The sequence below is a fragment of the Chenopodium quinoa genome, unplaced genomic scaffold (assembly GCF_001683475.1).
Source record: "Chenopodium quinoa cultivar QQ74 unplaced genomic scaffold, ASM168347v1, whole genome shotgun sequence".
Lineage (NCBI taxonomy): Eukaryota > Viridiplantae > Streptophyta > Magnoliopsida > Caryophyllales > Amaranthaceae > Chenopodium > Chenopodium quinoa.
The window spans coordinates 2,354,197-2,366,566 of NW_018743033.1; the positions used below are offsets into that span (position 1 = coordinate 2,354,197).

General features: G+C 38.9%; 1 protein-coding gene across 2 annotated transcripts; it reads left to right on the plus strand.

Moving 5' to 3' along the window:
• The first annotated feature begins 2,541 nt into the window (after positions 1–2,541).
• LOC110730587 (probable inactive dual specificity protein phosphatase-like At4g18593) lies at positions 2,542–10,751 on the plus strand. 2 transcript variants are annotated; one of them, XM_021910409.1, is made up of 4 exons: positions 2,542–2,740; positions 9,192–9,590; positions 10,025–10,302; positions 10,404–10,751. In XM_021910409.1, exons 3-4 carry the CDS (start codon positions 10,056–10,058, stop codon positions 10,556–10,558), a joined length of 402 nt encoding a protein of 133 aa, XP_021766101.1. In that variant the 5' UTR covers positions 2,542–2,740; positions 9,192–9,590; positions 10,025–10,055; the 3' UTR covers positions 10,559–10,751. The 2 variants fall into 2 exon arrangements, with proteins under 2 accessions (XP_021766101.1, XP_021766100.1); XM_021910408.1 differs by lacking the exon at positions 9,192–9,590.
• Positions 10,752–12,370: the final 1,619 nt, after the last annotated feature.

The following is a 12,370-nucleotide window of genomic DNA, read 5'->3' on the forward strand; positions in this document are numbered from 1 at the left end:
TTTACACTTCAGAAACTGCTTGATAACTACCTGGTCATAATCCAAACAGATGGTCCCTCTAAGGCTGAAATATGGTACAGCAGCAGTGGCTTGGGTAGCTCTATCTCCAGTTACGGGGTTCTGTGCTGCAGAAGGGACACAGAGAAGCAGGAACAACACTGCAAACTGCAAACTGAAGCAACAACACTACAAACTGAAGCAACAACACTACAAATTGAAGCAATAGCACTACTGTAGGCGTCATTCGAAGCGCGCCTACTTTAAGCATGTTGTGAATATGCTTGGCACTCATAGGAAGTGGAAATTGACATTCGATTAAGGATAAGGAAAGTAGGGAGCTGCCAACAAGTTTTTAAGGAACTTGTAAACCGTTCACGGATCATTATAAGGTAACCACGATTAAGGGACAACAAAAGACAACAACGATTGACCCGTGAAGGTTACACCTCATTCATAACCCATGAGATTACTAACTCCATATGGTTCGGAACCACGAAAGGAGTATCAGGGATGATGGTACGAAGTGAGTCATGGAGTCACATTCGCCCGTATTAGCCTCTACTCGATTCTTATTGTGAAAAGTGATTTCTGCGATCTCAAAGGCATGCAAACAAATATTCAATTTGCTCTAAACTAATATTAAGCTAAATTGGTTTAATGTTAATGCAACATATAATTCTAAAATATCGTGATCATTTCGATTAAACAACAAGATTAAAAAGGAACCTAAACCGGTCGTCCAAATTATCTTATTAGGCGTGATATTCAATTACATATTCCCTTTAAACATGCAATATGGTGATCAATAAATATAATAGAATCAACATCAACATTGGAAGCAATTTAACCATAATAACGTGCCTCACGTTTCGCGTTTCCTTCAATTGCTACATCATGAATAAACAGTTAGTAATTTCAATAAATAATAAATCAAATTGAATTAAATTAAATGAAAAGTAGAGTTAATTTGGTCCAAACCCTCAGTTAATTCTACCTTTCACGCCTTGGTTTAAGTATAGAATTTCGGATCAAGTATGGACTCTTTGAAGTGCTTAAGGGAAGAATTATGAGAGAATAGGGTGGCTAGTGTTTAGGCTAAAGAGAGAAGAGAATAATTGTTGGTGCCTGGAGAAAGAGAATGATTGTTGGTGCCTCCTAACTGGAGAAATCAGGTTCGTATTTATAGAGAAAATGTGGGGTGAAACACAGAACCCTAGAAGTGAAAAGGCGCCACGGAGAAACCCTAGAAAAAAGCCGCGTCACGGCATGTATATCGCGTAACGGCATGTGTGCCGCGACACGGTGAAATACCGTGACACGGCGCAAAATACCGCGACATGGCGCAGAACACCGTGAAGCGGCATATCTGCCGTGACACGGTGCACGTGTTTTCCTGAAAACCGTCTAGATTCATTTTATTCTTTGCTTAATGACTAAGAACGTGATATTTTACGCACCGTTTTAGCTGTTCCGGATTAATTTCAGGCTTAGGGTTTTTACTATTTATTAATCGGGCTTAATTAATAAATAACATGAAATGAATTAAAAGGGTCTAGGCTAGGATATGAGTTGGACCGAGTTTGAATAAATGATTTGACTGATTTGTTGACTTAATATGTTTGACTGAACATGGATTTTAAGCACTCCCGAGATTAAATACTCGACCAGACCAATAATGACGGTGAAAGGTTGTTCATCATCGAGTTTGGTTTTGGAGAGACATTTTTAGGTGTCTACAACTACAAACTGAAACAACATGCTTTCAAGCAATATGGAGTAAGGAACAAGGACTTGAAAGGCTAAAAGTAAACGAGGACTCTACAAATATTGTAGCATTCTTTTGCAACATGATAAAGACATCAATTGACATCACAAATACACTTACCAAGATTAGAGAAGAGGCGAAAAATAGGAAAAGTTGTATCCTTTTGACAGCCTTGCCCCTTGCCATTCAAGATTCTCTTATAAACTCAGAGTATATTTCAATTACACCTGAGTTGGAAGTCTTTTGACAACTCCACCACCAGGCTACTAGGGGGCATGGACACTTAACCCGCTTAACATAGTCGTGTCGGACACATGATCTAGATACATGATACTTGTAAGAGATTAAGTTGATACAAAAATTAAACGATCACTTAAAATGTCATCTTAAAAATATTCATCTGTGTACAATGATTTTTATTTGAATTCTTTTTTTTTTCTTTTTTTTTTTTTGGTAATAGTAAAATTATTTCCTGAATACAAAGTAATGTGACATGAATTTTATTTGAATTATTTTCTTTTTAGTAAAGTTAATTCGTTGATAAAAAAAAGAAAAAAAAGAAAGAAAAGAAAGTCATATAAAATCTAAAAAAGGAATTCGTTGTCTTTTGAGTTTTTACTTATTAAAAATAAAAAATAGTAATGATAGTGAAACACCTCTATTTTGTAAAAAATATCTATTTTACCAGTACATTGGTTGTTAAATTACCATATTTTTTTTTCAAAAAAAAAATTACCATAATTTTGATCAAAATTATCCTGATATACCTCAAAAAAAAAAAAAAAAAAAAAAAAGGAGTTATCTTAGATGTTTTTTTTTTTGTTTATTTCAATTACACCCAAAGGGGGGAACCCACACTTTCTCGGCAATTTTTCTTTTTTTAAAAGGAACCCTCTCCGGCACTTGGGCAGTTTGAGCACCATCGAATAGCTTCACCGTCTTTTCGCACACACACTGACAGGAGTAACGTCCAAGGTACTCTCTTCTCTCTTTCGCTCTCATCAATTTTTTTGTGTGTCAATCTTTTTCAACTCATGTGTTATATGATTTCCTATATCCTCATCTGCGTTTTCTTATTTGATCATGAATTCATTATATTTTTGTTCTGAATTCTTCATATTTTCGACCTTTTTAATTGTCAAGTTATAATTTTTGTTCAACATTCTACTTGGGTTTTCCTTAACATGTAATTTGATTGTCATATTTGTATTTATCTGGATATTTAATAATGTTTTTGGGTATTTTGTGGCATAGTGCTGACTATTGCAGAGTGTAGCAAGAATTACATAGAGAATCTGGACTTTATTTCTCCTTATTGATTTGAGTTGTTGTTTAACCTAATCTTGTCTTCAATTGATTAAGCTTTGTGCTCGTGACCGGTAACTGAAATTTTAGAATTTCTTATACTTGTTACTTAAACAACCTCTTGCCTTCAAAATTTTGGAGGTAAGCCAAAGAAATATAGCAAATTGGGTACTTAAGTACTGTATGGATGGTGCATTGGGGAGATAGTATATGATAGTTGAATGATATTTAAATTGAAATTCAAATCGATGGTTAAGCCGAAGCATTAAGGCGAATTGGGGACCTAATTACTTATGGGGGGTGAGTTTTGGAGAGAGTGTATATGATAGTTGAATGGCCTCTTACTCCCTGAAGTAGTCTTTCTATTGAATTTCAGTTTGAAATTCAAGCTGAAGCATTAAGGCGAATTGGGGACCTGAGTGCTGCTGTGAGAGTATATGATAGCTTTGTCAAACCAATATGTTCCTTCAAATACTAAAACTTTAGGGAGCTATTAATCAGTGAACTTCTAAGTCTGCCCAAACTTTCTTACAAATGGTGGCTTTAGGTCACCGCTCTCCTAGGTGGCTTCAGGCCACTACTCTCCGGATTACCAAAAAATACCTAATGAGCCAATCCCTACTTCCCCTTTTTGTATGTGCACAACCCTATTACAATCAGCAAAAAGCCAGCTAGGCTAGCACAAAAAGCCAAGCTCTGCTACAAGTCTACCTAACCCCCTGCAGCAGTCATTTCGTTAGTGAGTGACTGCCACCAAGGTTGGTGTGCTGCTGATGCCCCACTCCCCTCTTGCCCCAATGGTCTGCAGTCCTTTCTTGTGTCTCCTCTCATAGGTGATGATACCATGGGGGTGCACCTTAGGAGTTGTTACATCTACCCTCCCAAGAAGACGCACCTTGTCCTCAAGGTGGAACTCAGGGAAGCACTCTGTGATGGCAGCAGGGTCTTCCCAAGTTGCTTCCATAGCAGGCAGATTCTGCCACTTAATGAGGATTTCTGTGGTCGATTTCTGATTGATGCAGGTGGATCGAATATCAAGAACCTCCTCAAGTTCTGCTAGTAACTCCAACTCTTTGGTCAGGTGTGTGGGAATGGTGTGACTTGTACATGGTTGCCAAGAGCCTGCTTGAGTTGAGATACATAGAATACTGGGTGGATACGGCAAGTGTTGGGAAGATCCAACTTGTATGCAACTTTGCCTACTCGTTGAGTTACCTGAAAAGGACCATAAAACCTTGGAGCTAGCTTCTCATACGGTCTTCGAGCTAGAGTTTGCTACTGGTACAGTTGCAACTTAAGATAGACCTTATCTCCCACCCAAAATTCTTCCTCCCTCCTCCTTTTATCAGCCTGATCTTTCATCTTCTGTTGGGCCCTCAAAAAATTCACTTGAAGATCCTCCAACATCCGATCTCTTTCCTGTAACCATTCTTCCAAGCTCTGAACTGGGGTTTGGCCTTTTCCAATCTTTAGCAACTTCGGGGCTCTCTGCCATAAACAACCTAGAAGGGTGAGAATCCGGTTGTAGCATGGACTGAAGTATTATATGAGAACTCATCCCAATGAAGCCCAAGTTTTCGGAATAAAGCAATGCAAATAAGTTTCAAGCGTCTTGTTAACATTCTCCGTCTGCCCATCGGTTTGGGGATGGTAGGCTGTACTTCGTTTGAGTATTGTACCCTGAACAATTCTCTCCAAAATATACTCATAAAAATATGATCCCGATCCGAGACTATAGAGACCGGAAACCCATGAAGGCGGACTATCTCCTTGATGAACACTTCAGCGACTGTTTTGGCATTAAAAGGGTGCTTAAGTCCCACAAAATGCACATACTTGGAGAGTCGATCGATCACAACCAAAATGCAGTCCACACCGAATGAACATGGAAGACCCTCAATGAAGTCCATAGCCATATCATCCCATATTGCCTCGGGTATAGGAAGTGGCTGTAACAACCCAACCGGTTGTTGTTGGGAATATTTACTTCGCTGACACAGTGCACATTCTCTAACATACTCACTGATATCTCGTTTCATACCCCACCAATACCACTCGGCAGCCATCCTAAGATAAGTTTTAGTCTCTCCTTGGTGCCCCCCGATTGGAGAGTCATGATACACCTTCATCAAATTCGGAATAAGAGCTGATGCGGCTTAAATTACTACCCTCCCTTTGAACTTCATTTGACCTCCTTCAATTACGAAGCCTTGGTAGTCTCCCTGTCCATTCATAAGGCCTTGTTTTATCTTCCTCAAGCTGGAATCCTCCTCTATCTCCCTTTCTACCATCTCCCAGTCCACCTCAAACCAAGTGGTTAAGGCATTTAGGTGACTATCTCCTTCTCCCCGCCGTGATAGAGCATCGGCCACCCGATTACTAGCACCCGACTTGTATCTAATCTCAAAATCGAACCCTATTAACTTCTTGACCCATCTTTGATATTCTGCTCCAATTTCACGTTGCTCCATAAGTATTTCAGACTTTGTTGATCCGTACTCACAATGAAATGTCTCCCAAGCAAGTAATGCTTCCATTTTTATGGCCAAGCAAAAGCCATTAATTCTTTTTCGTATATCAACTTAGCTTGTAGTTTGCTGTAAAAAGCAATTGGGCGGCCTTCCTGCATGTAAAAAGCAATTGGGCGGCCTTCCTGCATTAGTACGATCCCTAGACCGTAGCCGGAAGCATTAAAGTCAGGCATAGAGAGTATAGAGAGTACAGGGGCTCTGGTCATGGCTGTTTTCAGCTTTTCAAAAGCAGCAGTGGCTTCAGCACTCCACCCGAAATTATCTTTCTTGAGTTGCTCTGTGAGTGGCCTTGCAATTTGAGCATAACCGAGTATAAATTTTTTGTAATACCTGGTTAAACCCAAAAATCCTCGTAATTCACACAAATTGCGGGGCTTCGGCCAATCCACCATTGCTCTCACCTTATCCAAGTCTATCTCCACCTAAATATGCGACTTTTTGCTTGCCAAATTCACACTTCTTGAATTTAGCCTTCAATTGGAATTCGGCCAACTTAGACAGAACCACCCTCATTTGCTCTAGATGCGCCTCCTCACCAGTACTATAGACGAGTATATCGTCGAAAAATACGAGCGCAAACCTTCTTAGGAAAGGGCGAAAAATCCCGTTCATAAGGGCTTGGAATGTGGCCGGAGCGTTAGTTAAGAAGAACGGCATAACTAGAAATTCATAATGGCCTTCGTGCGTATGGAAGGCTGTTTTGTGTGTGTCTTCCTCCTTGACTCTAATCATGTGGTATCCTGACTTGAGGTCGAGTTTAGAAAAAACAGTAGCCCCATGTAGCTCATCGAGGAGCTCGTCTATCACTGGTATAGGGTATTTATCCGGGATGGTTTCTCGGTTCAACGCCCTATAGTCAACACAGAACCTCCTGTAACCGTCCTTTTTGACGAGTAGCACCGGCTGGAAAAGGGGCTGGTAGATGGTTTGATTAACATCTCTCTAATCAGCTTTTCAATCTCAATTTTCTGAAATTGCGAATACCGGTACGGCCTTATGCTTACCGGATTGCTACCCTCCTTGACGTGGATCGCATGTTCGTGTCCTCTCAAGGGTGGCAGGTGGCCTTAAAACCCCAGCAAACTCCCGCACTAACCTACACATCCACTTTGGCACCTCAGTCTGTCCTTCACCCTCTTTTTCCCTTCCTGCCTTCTCTTCTACCTTGTTCAACTCTAACCACAGTCCCCCTCCCTCATGTCTCAAGGTCTTGATCATGGCCTTCAGTGAAATTTGAGTATGCTCAAGGTGCGGATCCCCTACTAACGTCACAACCCTTTCCCCATATTAAAACTTCATCACATGAGTTCGCACCACTGCACTCCCAAGATTAAGTCAGCGTTGCCTAGCCGCAACGGTAAGAAGTCATCCTCCACCACATAGCCCCCTTTGAGAAATGCTCTCACGCCCCTGTATACCCCTTTTTTCGCAAACTGACTCCCCGTTCCCAAGTGACACGCCGAACTCCCTCTCACCAGAAGCTTTCACCCCCACTTTTCCCATCACCATGGTGGAGATGAATTTATGTGTGGCTCCCAGGTTCACCATAACTATCACCCCCGTATCCCCAATTTTCCCCTCAATTTTCATCGTTCTAGGGTTTGACAACCCAACCACCGAACACAAGGAGATTTCCGGCGCCACTTCTTCTGCCTCTCCGCCATGGCCACTACACTCTCCGACCTCATAATCCTCCGATTCTACCCTACCCAGCAAGAGAACGCTTAGTTCTTTGTTCTTACACCAGTGACCGATTTCCCATCGTTCATCGCACCTGAAGCATAGGCCCTTGGCCTTCTTTTCTTGGATTTCTGCGTCCTTCAACCGCCGCGGCCCATCTTCCTCCTTCAACCCGCTTATGAAGTGGCCCATCTTCAAGCTTTCTGGGACATCTTCCACTTGTGAGGCTGTTTCAATAAATTTCTTTCGGTACTCCATGACGGTGGTTTCTTGTTTCACCGCTAACCACTACTCGTGAAGAGAGCCGTGGTGGGCTGGCCGGAATTGTTTCAGCACCCGAGTTTTGAGATTGTCCCAACTCAGCACCGGTCGCCGCCTATTTTCCCATTGGAACCTCTTCAGAGTATCGCCGTCCATCGCTACTACGGCGGCCTCCATTATCTGCTTCTCATTTAACTGGTAGAACTCAAAGTATTTCTCACCACGGAGAATCCAGCCATCAGGGTCCTCACCCTCAAAGGCTGGCCACCACCACCGTCAAACTGCTGGCGGTTGTGGTTGTGGTTGTTTGCACTGTTGCCGTCGTTTTCACCATGGTTGCGTGGCTGGTTGTTGTTGGCCACCAAGACTCGAAGTTCCTTGAAGAACTTCGCCTAATTGTTGTTGTTGATAGTCATCTGATCTTCATAGTTCTTTCGGAACTGGTCGATTCGACCGTCGAGCTTGGCCACCGTCTCCTCAAGACTCTTAGAGATGAGGTTGTTGAGATTTTCCTCCTCAGACTTCATTCTCTCAGTTAATTCTCATATCCTCTGCCAACCCCTGTCATCCTTTCTTATAGCTGGTCCAACGCTGTGTTACTGTCATATTTTTTTATTTTTTTTAACGGTGGTCGTTAGTGCCGGAAAACACCAGAACCGGTGCTCTAATACCACTTGTGACGCTCGGCTACTACTCTCAGTCTATATTTCACACTAACTTTAGGAGAAACAGATCAAAATGAACAAATAGAAATGAGGGAAGTTGGGCTGCTTCTTGATTAATAAAGATGATAACTTTCTTACAAATGGTGGCTTTAGGTCACCGCTCTCCTAGGTGGCTTCAGGCCACTTCAGAATACCAAAAAATACCTAATGACCCAATCCCTACTTCCCCTTTTTTATATGTACACAACCCTATTACAATCAGCAAAAAGCCAGCTAGGCTAGCACAAAAAGCCAAGCTCTGCTACAAGTCTACCTAACCCCCTGCAGCAGTCACTTGGTTAGTGAGTGACTGCCCACCAAGGTTGGTGTGCTGCTGATGCCCCAACAGTTTGCAGTCCTTTCTTGTGTCTCCTCTCATAGGTGATGATACCATGGGGGTGCACCTTAGGAGTCGTTACATACTAGTATTATTCCTTACTTCTACTGTGAGGATTGTATTTTCTGTATACAATAATGTATCCTCATTTACTTTCTCTTGCATTATAAAGTTTCCGTTTCATTTCAACGCGCCAGCAAGGGAAGGTGTAACCAGTATGAGATGATTAAAACATCATATTCTCGAGGTCCTTCCCTGAATATTTTTAGTAACAAAGTAAACCCTTGTGTTGGACCTTTGTGGTTTTGTAATTGCTTACTTTTCTGCTAGATGCCAGTTTACTGTATTCCATGCCTCTTCCATCTTGCTCTTTTCTTTCCTTTTTTAAAGATTTTGGTGGTTGGTGTTTCTCTGTTTTTGTTCCAGTATGGCGACATAGATCAGTAGGTTTCAGTGGAATATTGTGGTCAATTATAGAGAATATTTAGAGTGTAAGCTTGTCTCTTAGTGTTTGTGCTGTACTTGGTTTGATATCCTTCTTTTCTAGTCAAAGAACGGCATAATTGAGTTATAGAATCTCTGTTTTAACATGTTTACATGTATGTTAGATGGATGAATTGAGCATTGAGTACAAGCTGCAAATGGAGGAGAATAATATTATCAAACGATAGTTTGTTGCACAAGCTTTGCTTGGCTTGAATGAGACCAGTGTTGTTGCTCTGAAACTAACTTAGAGGCAGTATTAAACATATTTTTCCATTTGATGTGGTTTTAATAATTTGGAGGAAATGATCTTGGAAGGATTTTGACTATAGCATCTTCAGATTTTGAAATATACCTGAGGCCAAATAATATCGTTTCCTCAGTATATACTATGTATTAAGCTTTTGGATTTATCTTGTATCGTTCTTAGTATTTGATTGTATATAATGGATATTGTTGAAGACATCAAAATGGCCTATTGACTAAGAAGATTCTGCAGTCTTTATATTGCAGAAGAACTTTGCGTAAGATTCTGCAGTATTTGATTTATCTTCATTCTTAGTATTTATGTTTCAGAACTTTGTGTAAGAACTTTCAGTCTTTTGAGCTTTTCCAGATTTTTTTCCCCTGATAATTTATCTTCTGCACATATTTGTATAAATCAGTTCTCTCTTTGGGACTAATCATCTTTAAGACCACTGAAGCAAGATGACATATATGCTATGATGAGGAAGAAGTGAAGCTGCTGAATTTTTCTTACTTATCTTAAACACTATTTAAGCGAATAACAGATGCACATATTCCTGTATTGATTGAGTGTTTATTGCTTGTTAGCTGATGTTGCATCTTACATGTTCCCGAGAATGGCTTGAATTTTGCTAATGTTGTGGAAGAGCTGCTGTTTTGACTTCTTCGGATATCTTTCTCAACATATCTGTCTTCTTTCCTAACTTGTTAGGTTGTTAAAAAGCATCACCTGCTTTCATATAATGACGGAAGCCATTAGCTCTGACATTAGCTCTGACAATAGCTCTGAAGTACATCCTGATGAGGAAACTAAGCTGATTTATCGCTGTAAGAAATGCCGTCAAATTGTTGCTTCACAAGAGAGTATAGTTTCACATGAGCAAGGTAAGGGAGAGGAAAGCTTTGGATGGAGAAAAAAGAAGGGTGAGTCCAATTCATTGCCTGAATGCTCTGCCATATTTGTCGAGCCTTTGAAGTGGATGCAAACAGGTAAGGCCGTAAGAGTATTGGCTTAAGTTTTGTCTTATTTTTTTCAATACAGTAATCATGAATCCCAAATTTATGAAGATCCTAAATAATTTTTACACCAGTTCAAGAAGGATATGTTTGGGAGAAGCTCTATTGCATGGGATGCAAGTCTCGATTAGGTTCTTTCAACTGGGCTGGCATGCAATGTAGCTGTGGTGCTTGGGTTAATCCTGCTTTTCAGATTCTAAAAAGCCGAATAGATGAATGCCGAATATGAGTTGTGTTCATGAACTATGTAGTTGATACTTTGATTTAGTTGAACATAATTGCTTTGAAGCATGTTTTGATGTGCCTGTTGGATATGCTTCGTATATATGTGTAAGGCTTTCACTGATGCGTTCTGGTGATATGATGTTAATGCTACCACTACTGTTTCTTATATATTTATCTTAGTACTAACAACTTTACAAGCTTCAAAATCCGCGATTCTACTTCCTATTAGTCGTGCTCATTTTTTGGGTGATGACTGGGACGACATATTGAGACAGTGCCTATGGTAACTCCCAGCAAAAATGGAAAAAAGGTTGCAACAAACCATTTGTGTCATGACCTTTAAGTCTTTTATACTTTTACTTCTAACACCATCTTCATTAATTTTAACCATGAACTTTATTAAAACCAAAATAAAAGGGATAAAATCGTGACCTATTAAACAATGCCTAATCTGTACACCTGGGTGTACCATGCATATGGTACAGCCGGGTAAATAAAAAAAAAAAAAGGCAGAAAAAACATCTTGTGTTTCACAAAGAACATATATGTGTTGGACAAAGAACATGTTTGTATTTGACAAAAACATGCATACCAAAGAACATAAAGATATAACAAAAAGAACTTGATAAAAACGTTATTAAAATTTCATGAAAAATTACATATTAACGGAAAAAATCTTTACCAATATCATTGCCCCCAAAAATAGTTTCCTCTCTCTCCAATAATTCAACTTCTCATAATAATTTTAGTTCTTTACCAATATCATTCAAATATTATTTTCTACTAAAAATAATTCAAGCTTAAAAAAAAGAGAAAAAAAAAATCAAGATTTCATTTTCAAATTTCAAAATAAAAATAACATAATTTATAATGTAAAGAACATATAGTTCATACCCAAAAAATACACTGATCAAACTCAAAGAACAGACGATAATAAAAGTAATTTAAATATTACATATGATAATAAAAATAAAATTTGTGCGTCACTATCTCAAAGAACATATGAGCCGAATTCGAAGAACATAATTTGTATTATTGAAACCCAAAAAACATGTATGTTTGATCAACATATATTAAATAACATAAGTTATAATATAAAGAACATATATTTATACCCAAATAACGCATTGATCACACTCAAAGAACATATTAAAGGTATGTTTATTGTCAAACACACGTATGTTCTTTTATCAAACACTGTATATTCTTTCCGCCTTTTTTTTTTGTTTACTAGGGTGCACCATGCGCATGGTGCACCGAGGTGTATTATCCTTTTTTCAATTTTCAAAGCCATATCATTTTCAAAGCCAATGGAATAGTGAGGTTTTTTTTTTACATACAGGTACAGTCTAGAATAGACTCGGTGCACAATAACTTGTTGTGCACCCAACCATCTTGTATATCATACGAAATGTGATTATATCATTACAAAAGTGATTAATTATATAATCCAAAATTGATTATGTAAATATATCATTCAAAAAGTGAATTTATCAATAAAAAAAGTATTAAACAGTAATTAAATCATTCGAAAAATAATTATATCATCCAAAAGATAATTATATCATCTCACTAAATTATTTAAAATATGATTATATCATTCAAATTATGACTCACAACAAGATAATTATATCATCCAAAAAAGTGATTATACCATTAAGAATATGACTATTTGAGAGTGTTAAATTTAAGGTCTACAATAATTTATTATAGACCGGATCCATACAAGACCTGTTGTACAAGTTATGTGTATTAATTGTTAATAATCCTAATAAGTTTACTTTTTTTTTTAGGAACTAACTAGTTAGTGACCTGG